Raw genomic sequence first — 16,255 nt, forward strand, 5'->3', positions numbered from 1 at the left:
GTCCAAGGTTGTGCATCAGAAGATGTTTTCTGTAAATCAATAAAAATGAGCATTTAAATTAATCTGATGTTTGTTGAAATGTGTCTATTATTCTATTCTATTCTTATGGCTAAACAACTTGGTAATAGACCTACAATGTCATCTTTAATTTTTTGTTTTTACCATGGTCATAATATCATGGTGTTTTGAAGATCCATAGTGTTGTGTATGAATATGGTAATAATCATACAGTGATATAGATAGATAGATAGATAGATAGATAGATAGATAGATAGATAGATAGATAGATAGATAGATAGATAGATAGATAGATAGATAGATAGATAGGAATTAACATCTGATTTACCACAGTATTATCAAAGATCATTTTGTAACTGAAATGGTAGAAACAGCTTTGATATACTTTATCAATTTTATAGTTTGGTTTATTTTGATGTATATAAAAACAAAAATACAGTTTGGTTTATTTTGATGTATATAAAAACAAAAATACAGTTTGGTTTATTTTGATGTATATAAAAACAAAAATACAGACACTTTCACTTTGTCAGGTTGAGATGGGAGAAAACAATGGCATGAATAATTATGAAAAATTGAAAATAAAATTGTTAAACAAGCATTATATTTTCACAATATAATTTGCATTTATAGCTTTTAACAATGAAAAACAAATTATGAAAATATAGCAAAACATGTTTATATTTGTAATTTTTCATTTCATTGTGTATTTCATATTACGGCAGAAAATTCATGTATTGTAATTGACAGGAGTGATGATCAGTGGAGTTGAGTTTTTACCTCCATAGTTTAAGGATGGGCTCAAATATGGAAAGAGTTTCCCAGTGAAAGACTGATCAGTGAAAGAGTAGAGATGAGAGCTGGACTCCACATCATAAAAGGAGAGCAGACCCTCCTCATAATCCACAAACACACCGACCCGCTGCGGCTTCACTCTCACACACAGAGTGACAGTGGGCTCAGCACAGGCCCAATATTCATTCCCATTCATCAGAGCCACAGTCCAGTATCCATTACTGGGACTCGATGTGATCGCTCCCTTCCTGTTAATGGATTCTCTGACCACTCCTAAAGCCCATTTAGTCTTTCCCTTCACCTGCACCTCAAAATAAAATCTCCCTGAGGAGAATCCCTCCTTTCCCAGGACACATACACCTCTATCAAATCTCTCTGGTTTGTCTGGGAGTTTCTGTCTAATGTCTCCATGTCTCACTTGTTTTACATCATCAGACAGGATGAGATATGGATTAGCTGTATCAGGATCCAGAGTCACATCCACTGAGAAAACAGAGAATATAAATCACAAATTCATAATACATTTATTTAGTGATGATGTTTGTAATATGTAATCAGTGTTTAATCATACTGTCGGTCAGTGATGAAGCTGTGAGTATCTGAATGTAATCTAGTGTAGTGCAGACAGCACACTGTACCTGCATACTGCTGTGTCCTCTTCAGAACTGTAGAGACACATGACAATAAAATACCATCAGAATTATAGACAAGATTTAAGGTTATATTTAAAGAATTGTGTACAACATCATGTTTTATCTGATCAATGTTTCTCTGCTGATATTTAGAGAATCCCTGAACTCCTATTGTGTTTGAGCTCGAAATATTCCTCCTTTTTACAACATCTTTGTGATAATTGTGAACATTTTATAAAACGTGTATTTTAGATATGCCTAATTACTGATATTAAAAGATGATAAATATATGTATCTGTACGGTGTGTTTAATATTGCTGTACCAGTTTGCGTGAGTTTCTCCTGTAGAGACTCCTGTAGTTTAGTCAGAGCTCTCCTCAGAGTCTCCAGACTCTCATCAGTCTTCACACTGATCTCAGACCAGTTCCTGGTGTTTCTAGAGCTGCACAGGGATGAGTAAATCTACAGCAGGAGAGAGGAGAAATCCTTCAGCATGGGGAGTGTTATGGTGTCATATACTGCATTATCATTGATCAGAGAGATGTTGACTGACCTGTAGGAGGTGGAGGTGATCTTCAGTGTGTGAGAGCTGCTCCAGCTCAGTGTTTCTCATCTTTAGCTCAGTGATCTCCTGCTCCAGCTCTTCAATGAGCTCTTCCTCCTGTTTCTCTGCTGCTTTCTGCTGCTCCTCCATCATCTCCAGCAGTTCAGTCTGACATCTCTCAATGGAGCGGATGAGATCAGTGAAGAGCTCCACACGGGCTGCTTTCTCCTTCTCTGTGTTTCTCTGCTCAACCAGGACAATCAACACATTATTAGTGGCATTTGTTAAAGGAGCTGTATGTAGATTTCAGCAGCCTCTAGCGGTGATGTTTCAGATTGCAACCAATAAGTTTACAAGCGCGTGCTCAAATTTATGAGCGAGCACTGTGTATCGTGTGCCTTCAGACTGAGACGCAACACACCGGAGAAAGCATGCCACAACATGCTGGAAACTCCCACTGCAACGTCACAATATAGACTACTTTTATCAGCTCGACGTTGAACTAATGCTCCATGCTCGTACCATGATAAGTATGGAACCCTATCAACCGTGCCAAATTTTTCCACTGCAAGCACCACTTCATATTTTCTTCAGGAAATGTACATTCTAGGTTTGTAGATAAGGTTTCCTCATGATTCAAATCCCCTGCTGATGTTGATCCGTGTTTTTTCACCCGAAGTTCATGCGATTCACGTCTGGCCTTTAATACGAGCTTCAGCAGAATTTTTTTTTTTTTTGTATCAATATGTGGAGTTTGTGTTGGAGTCTGTGTTGTGCTGGGAGCAGGTCGTTTCTTGGTGTTAGACATGTCATAAGTTGCATAAGTCCATGTCATAAGTTGCAGTGTCGTCGCTGAGTGCAAAGTCAGTAGGCTAGACGAGGCGAGAGGCTCGGGAGCACGCGTGCAGGTCACGTCACTGGATTTCGCGGTAAATCCGACCCGGCACCTTCACATAAAAATAAGAATACTTGCTTTCAGAGGTAATGGCAAAACCCGCAAAGTGGATCATTTTAATGTGAGATCCCAACCCCTTCACACATAGGCAATAAAAAAAGGATTCACTTTAGTAGAAAACCTACATACAACACCTTTAAGAGAAGCATCAGTGACTACGTTTACATGCAGCCAATAACCCGTTCAAAACCGGGATATTAGCAATAACCCGGTCGCGCACGGCCATGTAAACACCGGCAAAAACCCGGATATGCTCATATCCCGGTTTTTAAAACCCCGGATATTATACCTGGGGTACCCCTCTTCTAACCCGAATATTTGGTCATGTAAACACGTATCGGCATATCCCCATCAAAAGGAACATTGATTTGTGTTCTGCGCATGTTCAGTTCGCAAGGAATCTTGGTCTTTTGAGTAGAGACGGTGCATACAAAAACCCACGTGCTGTATACCGGAAGTAAACAAGAAGTAGAGGTAAACATGGCGAGACACAGCACAGCAACACACTTTTGGAAAAAGGAGGAAAGCGCAAACAAACGCGATCGCTATCTGTATCGAACTATTCATTATCCGCGTGCTGCTGCTGTTGTTGTTGTCTTTGGATACATGAAGAAGAATCGGAAATTACGCATATTGCGTCTTAAGGTTGTCCGTACGTCCAGTCGCTAACCGTGCGTCGCCGTTTACATCGGGATATTGCCAACTGATTACAAATTCCATGTGGAGTAACTCTCTCTGCTCACGCATGTAAACGGGTTATTCCGAATGTTTCAGAAACCCAAATAGTGACCCTAACCCGACCATAACCCGGATATTGGCTGCATGTAAACGTAGTCACTGTTATTACTGATGTGTACAAAAAGAACATAACACGGAGCGGACGCTGGCGCTATTAGCAGCCGCTGCTCTGAGGAACTTTGAATGATTGAATGTTTTTAACGTTTCTAGCTTTTAGACTAACGTTTCTAGCTTTTAGTTCACTGTTTTATTCAACTGCCTGGACTGCATACAATTTTTGTAAGTTTGTGCACGATTTTGGAATCACCGAGATTCACTGAGATTTTACTGCTACCTGAGACTGTTGCCTGGATTGCTGGATTCCTGCTCACCTGTCAATTTGGTTCGAGGCTGCCAGACTTTTCTTATATCCTCCTTCAGCTGCGGCAATGATGATCGTCAAACTGACTTTCTGGATTTCAATTGTGTGGATTGTCCTTTGCTCAATCTTCCATCCTGTGTATCTGCTCTCTCACTACTCGGCAGCGGAATTGTTGCAGCTACGTGTGCACTACGGCGAGCCTCTGTCTGCTTTAAACCTACATCAGGATATAGCTTTTACACCACGCCGTAAATATGTTCATCGTGTATCTCGCCTGAGTTTTAAGGTTGTCTCTCCAAGTGGAATTCCTTCCATTTGGTCTACGAACCCTCATCCTCGAAGGAAACATGTTCGGACTATTGATCACAGTGTCTTAGTCAAGCCAACTAAGACGATAACCTCTATCAACGGTAAGAACGATCTTTCATTTGGACTATGGAATATTCGATCAATCTCTGATAAAGGTCCTTTCGTGAATGATCTACTGCTTGATCGTAAGTTCGACTTTCTTTGTCTTACTGAGACTTGGCAAAAAAGTAATGACTTTTACCATTTGAACCATTCTGTTCTCCTGGATATGCTTTTATCTGTAAACCACGCACTGTTGGCCAGGGCTTGCAGTACTATTTAAGGAAAAATGGAAAGTTACAACTCTTCCTTAAACTGATTATTCTTCCTTTGAATCTGTTGCTTTGCAAATCAATGGATTTGTACCAACTATCATAGCTATTGTATACAGGCCTCTGAAGGCCAATTCTGTATTCCAACAGGAAATTCCAACATTTTTAACTTCTCTTTGTTCATTGTCTCCAAACGTGGTTATGGTTGGTGATTTTAATGTCCATGTGGATAATACAGAAAATTCATGTTCTAGAGTTTTTATCATGCCTAGATAGTTTTGGACTACAGCAATTTATCAATGTCCCAACTCATTCAAAAGGTCATACTCTTGATTTGATCTGCTGTTCAGGTGTGATTCCTGGAAATTGCACTACTTCTGACTTATCACTGTCAGACCACTTGCTGGTGTCTTTCAATGTCTCTTTATCTGTGTTTAAGCCTAATTTGAGTCGTACAATCACATTTTGTAATATTAAGAACATTGATCCCTCAATTCTTGTTAGTGATCGACCGATATATCAGGATGATATTTGCGGGTTTTACGTGTATCGGCCGATACGCAGCTGCTGCATTCGCCGATAGTTTTTTCCCGGCATTATTTACAGACAGGCGTCCACAGGCAGCTCTGTGTTGCTGGAGACGCTGCAGTTCACTTTCAGCCCATGCACTGCCCCTCCCACACTAGCAGAGAGGTGGAAGCCGCTTCAAGACGACGGTAAGTTTTAAACTTTAAAAGCATCTCTTAACTGTTTGACTTAGCTGAAATATTGCCATACACTTTGTTGCTCATGTAGAAACATGTTGCTCTATATGTGCTTGCAACTATAGCTAAGCAAGTTTGTGGGTCCAAATGGAAAACGCGAATGCCTCATCTATAAAACTGCTTATTGTATTTAGGGAGCTGCAAATAGCTAAGTTTGAGGCTATCCATATGCATACGGCAGCTGATACGAACACTGGTGTTGAAATGGCAACAAATCCAATGTGCAGCATTTTACGCAGCCTACTCCAGGTAGGGCTCGCTGCAACATCTGCAATATATTGGTGAGCATGGGAGCTGAAAAGGCAAAGACGAAAAATACTTCCAATATGTGGAGCCTCTTGAAACGTCACCACCTTGAGGCCTTTAATGAAGCACAAAAAGAAAAGGATGATCGAGCAGCAGCTTCTACTTCTGCAGCAAGTTCAACACAGCCTAATCTTGTGCAGATGTTCGATGCCCAAAGGAAATGGGGTAATTCCGACACCAGGTCCAAAAAAGTTAATCTAGCCATAGTTGAGATGATTGCCACAGACAATCATCCATTTACAGTTGTCTCTTGTGTTGGTTTTAAAAGGTTGGTGGCATTGCTGGAGCCCAGATACACCATCAAAACAGAAAAGTTCTATCGCACTGACCTCTTTGAAGATGTTCACACAAAAGTAGAAAACAAAATCAAGGAGCTGGTCACATTAGAAAATGCAGGCCCCTATTTGGCATTTACAACGGATTGTTGGTCTGGTGACACAGAATCCCTAATGAGCCTGACCTGTCATTTCATTGACAGTGACTGGGAAAGGAAACAAATTGTCCTCAATGTCAAAGCCATGCATGGCTCTCACACAGGTGAATATATCAGCGAGGTGTTCCTCAGTCTGCTGAGGCATTGGGACATCGACACAGAAAGAGTCGTGCTTGTGCTTTGCGATAGTGGAGCCAATATGATTAAAGGGATGAGGCCCACCGAAGTACCCGATCTCAGCTGCAGTGCTCACACACTTCAGCTGGTGGTAAATGACGGGATCAACAGCCAGCGAGCAGTGATGGACATTGTTGCAAAATTAAAGTCCTCTGCTACCCATTTTTACCATTCTATAGGCCTACTGGCAAAACAGCGTTTGAAGGACATTCAAAAAGAACTTGACCTCCCCTAGAATAATCCAGTCGGTGCCAACACGCTGGAACTCCACTCTTCACATGTTGGAGAGCATGCTGGAGCAGAAACGGGCACTTACTGTATGCAGGGGAACATGGAAAGATACCAATCCTAACAGCAGATCAGTGGACTCTTGTGGGCAATTTGATTGACACACTGAGCCCGCTTGAACAGGTAACACTGGAAATGAGCAGATCAGACTCATCAATATCGTGCATAATTCCCAGCATCACAGTCCTAAAAATGCTACTTGAAGTTGAGGGTGCAAAAGCAAGGGGCATCAAAACACTCCGTGACACTATACTGGACAGTTTAAAGGCAAGGTTCGAAAACGCAGACAAGACCAAATGATTAGTCCTCGCAACACTGCTAGATCCTTGCTACAGGGGTCATGCCTTGGCACTAGGCACACTGAGCACTGCAAAAGACTGGATAAAGGATGAGCATGCCACTCTGTCTGAGGCTAAGAAACGGATAAGGGCTTCCTCAGAAGATCAAGGCCCGGATCCAAAACGGATAAGGGTGGAGGAAGAAGAGGAGGAAGACGCTAGTCTGTCTGACATGCTTGAACAGATGTATGCCAACCTTCTCAGGGCACACGGACCAACCTCTGAGGAGACAGATGATGAGGAGGAGCAGCTTTTCACTCAGCAGCTGGATCAATACCTACGGGAGCCATTGATCGACAGACAGACAGGCCAACCACTTGCATGCTGGAACAAAATGCATCCCGCTTGCACCTTCTCGCACCACTCGCCAGAAAATTTCTCAGTCCACCCCCCTCCTCTGTTCCCAGTGATACCCCTTTTCCACCAAGGCAGAGCTGGTGCTGGTTCAGAGCCAGAGCCTAGTTTCAAATCGGTTCTTTGTTTTTCCACCGCCAAAGCACCAGCTCCGAACCAGTAAAACTGATTTTTAAGTAGCGCCAAATCATTGCAGGGTCTAGAACGGAGCCAAGAAAGAACCGCTTGCGTCAGGGGCTGGGGGCGGGGTTACCGTGACCAACAAGACGAATAGAAACTTGTGACCACCATTTTTAAATAGCAGCTAGTTGAGCTAATAGCTGCTCGATTATAATATCCGTCTATGTAAGTTACGGCGAGCAGCACGAACGCGTTGGATTCCGATGTATTTTTGCAAACCCATGAGCATCCATAGTATTGCAACGTCCGTTATTGTTGATGGCTTGTTCGAGATGCATCGGAGCGGCGAGGATCGATCGGAGCTGCGGGAGTGTTTGGAGAGCATACGACTCCTTGTGCTTTTAGATCGCTATCGCAGTGCTTTGATGTCATGCGGCGATCGATCTGCGAGAAGTCGGTGCATCTCGAACAAGCCTGGCGTGTTTGGCGCTATAGCACTAACGGTTGCTGGGCAACATGAGACATATACAGTGACGTAAGATCTGGCTCTGTTGTGGCTCTCTAGCCGGTGGAAAGGCAAACCGGTTCTTAGTAAGCTCGTCAGTCGAACCAACTCTGAACCAGCTTTGGCTCTGGCTCTGAACCAGCACCCGGTTCTTGTTGGTGGAAAAGGGGTATGAGAGGGTATTCAGCGAGGTCAGCCAGATATATGAGAAGAGGAATAGGCTGACGGGAGAAAATGCAGAGCGTCTCTGTTTCCTCCATTATAACCTGCAGCTCCTAAATTGGGAGTATTAAGAACTTTCAGTGAGGGGTGTGTTGGGTAAAGAAGTGGGGCAATGCACATATTACGCACAATTCTTTTGTTTTTTGTTCAGTATTGCCGTTTACATTTTCCTTATCTTCTTAGGAAATCCATTTGCTCTACAAGAGATTAAGTGCACTAAAATTAAGTATAGTACAGTTGCAATTTTTTATGCTGCTTGCTTTTTGCTACTGTCTGCAATAGTGTAATTATTTTATTTATGCTTAAATATTTATTTTCAGAATTTATTCTTTAAAATTTATTTTCAGAATTTGAATTATGCTTACATATTTATTTTCAAGGTGGGGTATGTAATTCTTTTTTTTGGTCATTTTTTCAAAATCACTTGAAATCCTATTCCTAACCCACTTACAGCCACTGTGTTAGAAGCACTGAAATAAAAAGTAAGCAATTTATTCATCTGTGGAATGGGCAGGACTCGAAAAACACCAGCCAATCATTTCCAAGACCACCTAGAATCATTGGACAGCAAGTGCGTCAATCAAATGGTCATACTATCCCCCCCCTCCCCCCATCCATGTCTATGTTCTTTGAATGGGTGGAGTCAAAGGAAAGAAGGTTTGCCCCACCTTTCAGTATTTTCAGCACTGAACTTTTTTTTAATGTGTCAAATATTGTTTTTTTTTCAAGTTCAATAAATGTTCCATTTTCAAGTTCAATAAATGTTCTGTATCTGTATCGACATCTGTATCGGCATCGATTCGGCATTAAAAAAAATCCATATCGGTAGATCCCTAATTCTTGGGGAATGTTTGTCCACACTTCCCTACAAAGACCATTCAGGGGATCTTGATGATTTAATCCAGCATTACAATGACAATCTTCAAATGATCTTGACACACACAACATGTTTATTTAGGAGGGCAACATGTTTATTACCAATAGCTAACGTTAGCTCCGTAATAGTCAGTGTCCGACGTTTTGAGACAATCCTTCGCACATTGCTTGATTTTTTCTCATGGGACTTCAGTAAAGGGCTGCGGACCTATACCACCATCTTTTCCGACATGAAGAATACACTTTACGGGTGTTAATCGAGCTTGATCGCCGCTATCAGATGAAGATGCCTTGCTTACGTCCTCCTCCATGTTTACATGTGCGTAGTTATATATTGGCTTAATTACGGCTCTGAGGTACTTACATTTTTTCGATGCTGATTGGTTGAAAATCTAGCTCAACAGTTTTATATGTCTCAATACGCAGTCAATATAGTGTGCCAATAAATTACACTTTTCTCATTAACTGCAGTATAATGCGTGGAAAACTTTTAACTTGGATACCTTTTATTAACGTTGAATATATTGAGCAAAAGAAAAAGTAGTGCCCCGTTTGTCGGAACGAAACTGAACAATACAGCTCACGTACAGCGGCCTACCAGGGCTCTGTTTTAGGACCTCTTCTGTTTATTATTTATCTTTTACCTATTGGCAGCATTTTTAGGAAATATGATATTAATTTTCATTGTTATGCCGACGAAACCCAACTTTACCTGTCTTCTAAACCTTCTTCAAAGTTTCCCTCTTCTGCTGTTGGTGAGTGCTTAAGTGAATTAAAAAATTGGTTTTCAAGTAATTTTCTAAAATTGAACAGCAGTAAAACAGAAATCCTTCTTGTTGGTTCAAAAAATACAATAAGTAAGTTGAATATTTCTTCTGTGGAAATAGATAACTGTTCTGTTCCTCTATCAAATCATGTCAAAAGTTTGGGTGTCATTCTTGACACAACTCTGTCTTTTGAATCTCTCATAAATAGAGTTACCCGTTCTCAGAGCCGATCCGCCCTATACGCACACTACGCAAGCTGCGTAGGGCCCCGCAAATTATTCAAGGCCCCGCCTCCCCCTCGTGTCAAAGCGCGTCATTCAAAGTTGACAACATCGTTGAGAAATGAGAAAATGAAGCGGAACTATCCTTCTGGTCACGAAGAAAGAGGAAAAAAAACACTATGCGAGTGAATTGTGGGAACAGCAATCAGGTAGACTGAGTTTGCTTGTTTATAAACTGCAGCTGGGAAAAGATAACAGCGTCGCGTGTTAACGTGCGTTCATATGCGCGTGCACGAAATGAAACGCGCACTTTCCAAAATAAACATCCATAGCGGGATGACAATCCTCAAACATACTTTTAAAAACAAGACAATGATCATCTACTCTCCAAGTCAAGGTTAAGTTACAACTCTGCAATAATGCCAGATGGAAAACAATGTATTGGCTTTATAGTCTATATTGCAATTAAGATGTTGATTGACTGAACATACTGGTCAATATGGATGCACATCCCTCAGTAAATAATAACCTTCAAGTATTAAGTATTGCTGTTATCATTTAAAACAGTGACATGCTGTGGCAATTTTAGCTAGTTTTATTCATTCACAGCACAGGATGCATATGTGATTTCAAGAATTCAATTTGTTCTATTTGAAGTGTGAATACTTAATATTTTACTAGTAACACTGTCTATTTCTGATATCAGGAATTACCTTTATTATATTACCTTTATAATATTATTACTCAGAAAGTAAACAAAAGCGTAAATATCTACGTAATAAAATACAAATTCTGATATTGGGGTTCCAATCATGCACTGCTGATTAATTAACAAGGTTAATTCTTCACTGTTTTCCAGCTGTATATACAGTTTTACCATTGCTTTTGTTGTCAGGATTAGTAACTTGCCATTTTGTGACATTTGGAGTTCATTTTCTATCAAATGTTATTGGCATTGTGTATTGTCTACAAGTATTGAGGTCTCTGCATTCACATTATGCTTAACACCTGACGTGTTTATATGGTGTCTCGCAAAATATCTGTAGTATAAAGTACATGGATTTCCCAAGTAAAGCACATACCATAAATGTGTGGTATAATTTAATATTATATTGTTTGAGTGAAATGTAATGCAAAGGAAATTTCAACTAAATGTATAGCCTACTACCCAACCTTTTACTAGCCAAGTTAAAATACTTTTACCTAGTTAAGTAACGTATACTTAATGCCATATGTGAAATTAACTTAAAAAATATGCATGTGAAATAAAAAAAAGTAAATTTTACTTATTGTTTCTTTAGTCTTGGTCAGGTAGGAGGGCCCCTTAAATTTTTTTTTTTTTGCTTAGGGCCCCAGGGAGGTCAGGATCGGCTCTGCCCGTTCTGCATTCTTCCATATTCGCAATATAAATCGTCTGCGTCCTGTCCTTTCACTCAAGAGTACTGCTAAGCTTGTGCATGCTCTTGTAACATCAAGAATCGACTATTGTAATGCTTTGTTTTATGGGCTTCCTTCCAAATCTCTTCATAAATTACAGTCAGTACAAAGTCATTGAAGCTCAAGTCATTACCAAAACTTCCACTTTTGAACACATTTCTCCTGTTTTACAGAAGTTGCATTGGCTCCCAGTTAAATTCAGTGTGAATTTTAAAATTGTACTTTTAACTTACAAAGCACTTAACAATTTGACTCCTTCATATCTTCAAGATCTTCTTCATATACACTCCTTCCCGCACTCTAAGATCTGCTTCTGCACTTACACTTGTTCTGCCACACACTTGGACAACTTCTATGGGTTCACGAGCTTTTGGCTATGCTGCTCCACATTTATGGAACGCTCTTCCTGTAGTAGATCGCAACAGTTCTAGTCTCTCAGTTTTTAAATCTTGTCTTAAAACGCATCTGTTTAGGCAGGCTTTTAATGTGATTTAATGTTTGTTGCTGTACTGGTTTGATTGTTTAATGTCTTTTTTTATGAATTTTGTAAGGTGTCCTTGAGTGCCATGAAAGGTGCCTTTAAATAAAATTTATTATTATTATTTCTCATACTTCAGTGTTTTTAGCCAGTTTTCAAAATCCCTCATTTGCCACATTTGCACTGAATGATTCCTCAAATCATGCGTGTTGTTGAGGAGAGATGTGTTATTACTTTATTAAAGGTCCCGTTCTATGTGATCCCATGTTTCCAACTTTAGTTAGTGATTAGTTGTTTAACTTTAGTTGTTGTTGTTAGAGTATAAATAATATCTGTAAAATTAGAAAGCTCAAAGTTCAATGCCAAGCGAGATATTTTATTTAACAGAAGTTGACTACAAAAAACGGCTGGATTGGACTACACCCCTCTACTTCCTTTATTAATGATGTCACTAGAACGGTAACCTCCGCCCACAGGAACACAGACGTATTGATGGCGAAATGTCAACAGACGTGGACACGTGGTTGATGTTTATCTATAATCGGATACCGCAAAAGTTTAATTCGAAGTTGTTAGTTTGCTCTGTCCATTTCACCACGGACTGTTTTTCTAACCTGGAATAATATCAAGCAGACTTCTCTCAGCGTTTCATACTGACGAAGGGGGCAATTTCAACTATATTCCAGCAAGCAGTAAGTAGTGATTTAATATGGAAGTAGCGATCACTCTTCACATCGTTCGTTTCTCTTAGTAGGATGAAAATAATCTTACTTAAACTGTGATTAATATACAGAAAGCGATCAAAGAACAATCCCTTTCCAATCGCCCAAGCTGTCAATCACACAGCGCGAGTTTATCTGGACACTTGCCAAAACTCGTTATGAAATCAATGACGCTGTTACACTGCACAACGAAGCTCTAACTGTATTTATATGCCTCATGTTTGCATTGGTGAAATCATTAGTGAGTGCAGAAACTGCGTTGCAATGATAAGATCTTTCATGCGATCAACAGACTGTCATCTGCTCAGTGCTCATCACTGCAACCTTTTACGTGATGGAAATAGATCTAAATACTTAAACTTCTCACGATTCGTTAATCCAGATAGCTGTAATAGTAAAAACGTATAATAGCTGTAATAGTAAAAGTTTTCCAGATAGTTCCACATGTAATGCTAGATATTTCATATGCAAGCATGTCAGCCAATCACAGCAGAGGGCGTTTACACTGAAGTCTCACAGCAGACACGCCCCTTCAAACAGAGTGTTCAAACCAGGGAATGAAATCAGGCTAGGAAATATGCATTTTATTTCTAAATTATAAAAAATTTTGATCTAAAAAACATACTAACATTATAAGGGCACCCCTGGAAACATTATTAAATAATAAAATAATCCATGGAATGGGACCTTTAAGTGATCAGGGAATCACAGACGTGTCGATATTCAGACCAGCAGTGTGACTGTGTGTGTGAAATTGCTTTTATACAGCAATTCAATAAACAATGATAGATATTAAAATTAATTGAATTATTGTAAACTTACTTTTCTGACTTCTGCTGAGTGTTTGACGTCTTGAATCTTCTTGATTCTGTCCTGGATCATCTGCTGTGTGTCTTTCTGTGTCTTCATCAGTTGAGTCTATAGACAGAGAACAACACACAATATGTTTTCATAACTGATTCATTTATATTAAAGAACATGTGATTCCTCATGATAAGAGCCATTTAAAATCAGTTTGTCAGTAACTTTTACCTTCTTCTCTTCACTCTCCTCTTCTAAAGAAACAGTGTTGTGGTTCTTGTGGTCTTTCAAAGCACACATCAGACACACACATGTCTGATCATCTCTACAGAACAGCTCCAGAGGTCTCTCATGTTTCTGACATATATAGTCCTCCAGATTACTCACAGGATTCATCAGTTTGTGTTTCTTTAAACCTGCCATTCTCAAATGAGGCTCCAGGTGAGTTTCACAGTAAGAAATCTGACACACCAGACACGACTTCAGGGCTTTCAGCTTTCTTTCCTCACAGACGTCACACAGAACTTCAGCTTTTTTCTCAGGACTTTCCTTTTTATAGTGATCTACAACTTCTCGGAGTGTGGTGTTAATCTTGAGATCAGGTCTGTGCTTGAATGTTTCTTGACAATATGGACAGTTGCAGGTCTGGCTGTTGTCCCAGCACTTATTCAGACAGGTCTTGCAGAAGTTGTGTCCACATGGAGTGCTGACTGGATCAGTGAACACGTCCAGACATATAGAGCACTGAAGCTCCTCAGTCAGTGGACCGCTGGAGGAAGACATATTTTATATATATATATATATATATAAAACACACAGTCCAGAACTCTGGACACTCCAGTCCAGTTTGTGGTGGTAATTTATTATCAGGAGTCAAAATCCCAGAAGAAGAATGAGATTCTGGCTCTGCCTTTCAAATGAAAGGAATTCACTGATGATTCTGTCTTGAGTCTGAGATGAGATCGCGAGACAGCGGCACGTTCACAGGAGCTTTATGGGTCTGCAGAACATGATGCTGATGGTATTACTTTTCCTGGGAAAACAAAATGGAATCAGTACAACTTTAGCGGGCGCCCACAATTCATTGACAAAACAGTGAATCTAAAGTTTCACAGAAATGCTGTTGCATTTTTCACGTTTTGTAGCCTATAAAAAAAAATGTGGAAGTTTATAGGCTATGGCTAGTTGACAGTAGAACCGCTTCTGATCACAGGGAACATATTCACCATCTCGTAGCTTACATGTTTCATTAAAGGTGCTCTAAGTGATGTCACGCGTTTTTTAGGCCAAAAAATTTTTTGTTACATACAGCAAACATCTCCTCACTATCCGCTAGCTGCCTGTCCCCTGAACACACTGTAAGAAAACGCGGTCTCTGTAGACACCACAGGCTCCACAAACAGCAACAAAAACAAACTGGGCTCACCCGCACCATGAAACACAACAAACAGTGTTCCAGCCAATCACTGGCCAGAAGTATTTGAGGGTGGGGTTTTTTGTTCCCCTGCCTATGTGGCGCTGTTTCGCGCCTAAGGGCGCATATATCTGGGCAAATTTGCGTAAGACCCACATTTCCCACATTAGCCAGGCCTTCCCCTGCCTATGTGATGTCATACCGCGTCTTAGGACGCAGCTATCTGGGGGTGGTTGTCCCCCCCCCCCCCCCTCCAGACTCTCCGAGTCTACCGGTGATTATGCACTGTATACCTGGACTAGCTTCCAGTGGTCGGTGTTTTCTCATCCCAGCACGCACGGCGTCTTACAAGTGGTTCCGCGAGCGTTTGTTCAAACGCAGTACGAGAGAACTCTCGTAAGAGAACGTACTCGGTTACTAACGTAACCTCGGTTCTCTCTAGAAGAGGGAACGAGTACTGCGTTCCCTGCCGTGCGCGCGGTTCGCTCTGGTTCGCTTCGGCGATGAAAACCAGTTGAATCAGCCTACTCGAGCTCCTTTTATAGGGGATGGCCACACCCGTTTCGGCGGGATGTGACGAGGAGCGCGCGAAGCGCTCTCATTGGTCTGATGTTGCATCAGCCCTCGCTCGATAGGCTCATGCAGTTGCCGCAGAACAGCCAATGAGTGAGCGAGCCGTCTCGCCATGGCTGTGCACTGCTGCAATGCGTTTTACAAATATGAAAATTAAGGATAATTTTGCTTCAGTATTTCGTGAAAAGAGACTTTTCCCGCAGCGTTTGTTCAAACGCAGTACTCGTTCCCTCTTCTAGAGAGAACCGAGGTTACGTTAGTAACCGAGAACGTTTTGAAGGATAGTTTTGACGGAATCAAATAAAACAGATGTTGTTTTGACGGAAGTTTAGGCGGATAGTTTTGACGACTTCAAACAGCCGGTGTCATGTTATATGGATGTATGTGTGTGTGTGTGTGTGTGTGTGTGTGTGTGTGTGTGTGTGTGTGTGTGTGTGTGTGTGTGTGTGTGTGTGTGTGTGTGTGTGTGTGTGTGTGTGTGTGTGTGTGTGTGTGTGTGTGTGTGTGTGTGTGACAGACAACAAGTTTTGTGTCATATGTGTGTGTGCGTGTGTGGTTATGTGTCACAGGCGCTCCCTCCCTCCGCAGTGAAAGTGAGAAGCGTATGTCACACAAAAACTTCACATCCTTTAAAATAAAATATACATTGATCCAATTATTTTAGCTTTAGATGAATAAAAGTATATAAAATAAAAAGCTACTAAAACCAATTATTTTAGCTTTAGATACAAAATAAAATCGTCTTACATAAAACATACTGCTCTTTATATTCTATCCTTTATATAATGTATATAAA

At 40.7% G+C, this 16,255-nt stretch overlaps 1 protein-coding gene across 1 annotated transcript; it reads right to left on the reverse strand.

The window, feature by feature from the left end:
• Positions 1-417: 417 nt before the first annotated feature.
• Positions 418-14,255, reverse strand: LOC308697514 (E3 ubiquitin-protein ligase TRIM39-like; the record flags this gene model as incomplete). Its single annotated transcript, XM_081376822.1, has 6 exons — positions 418-1,296; positions 1,452-1,478; positions 1,769-1,907; positions 1,999-2,232; positions 13,494-13,589; positions 13,704-14,255. The coding sequence occupies 6 exons, from the start codon at positions 14,253-14,255 to the stop codon at positions 749-751; spliced, it is 1,596 nt and encodes a 531-aa protein (XP_081232948.1). The 3' UTR covers positions 418-748.
• Between the last annotated feature and the right edge of the window lie 2,000 nt (positions 14,256-16,255).

Source organism: Scardinius erythrophthalmus (assembly GCF_964197995.2).
Source record: "Scardinius erythrophthalmus genome assembly, chromosome: 10".
NCBI lineage: Eukaryota > Metazoa > Chordata > Actinopteri > Cypriniformes > Leuciscidae > Scardinius > Scardinius erythrophthalmus.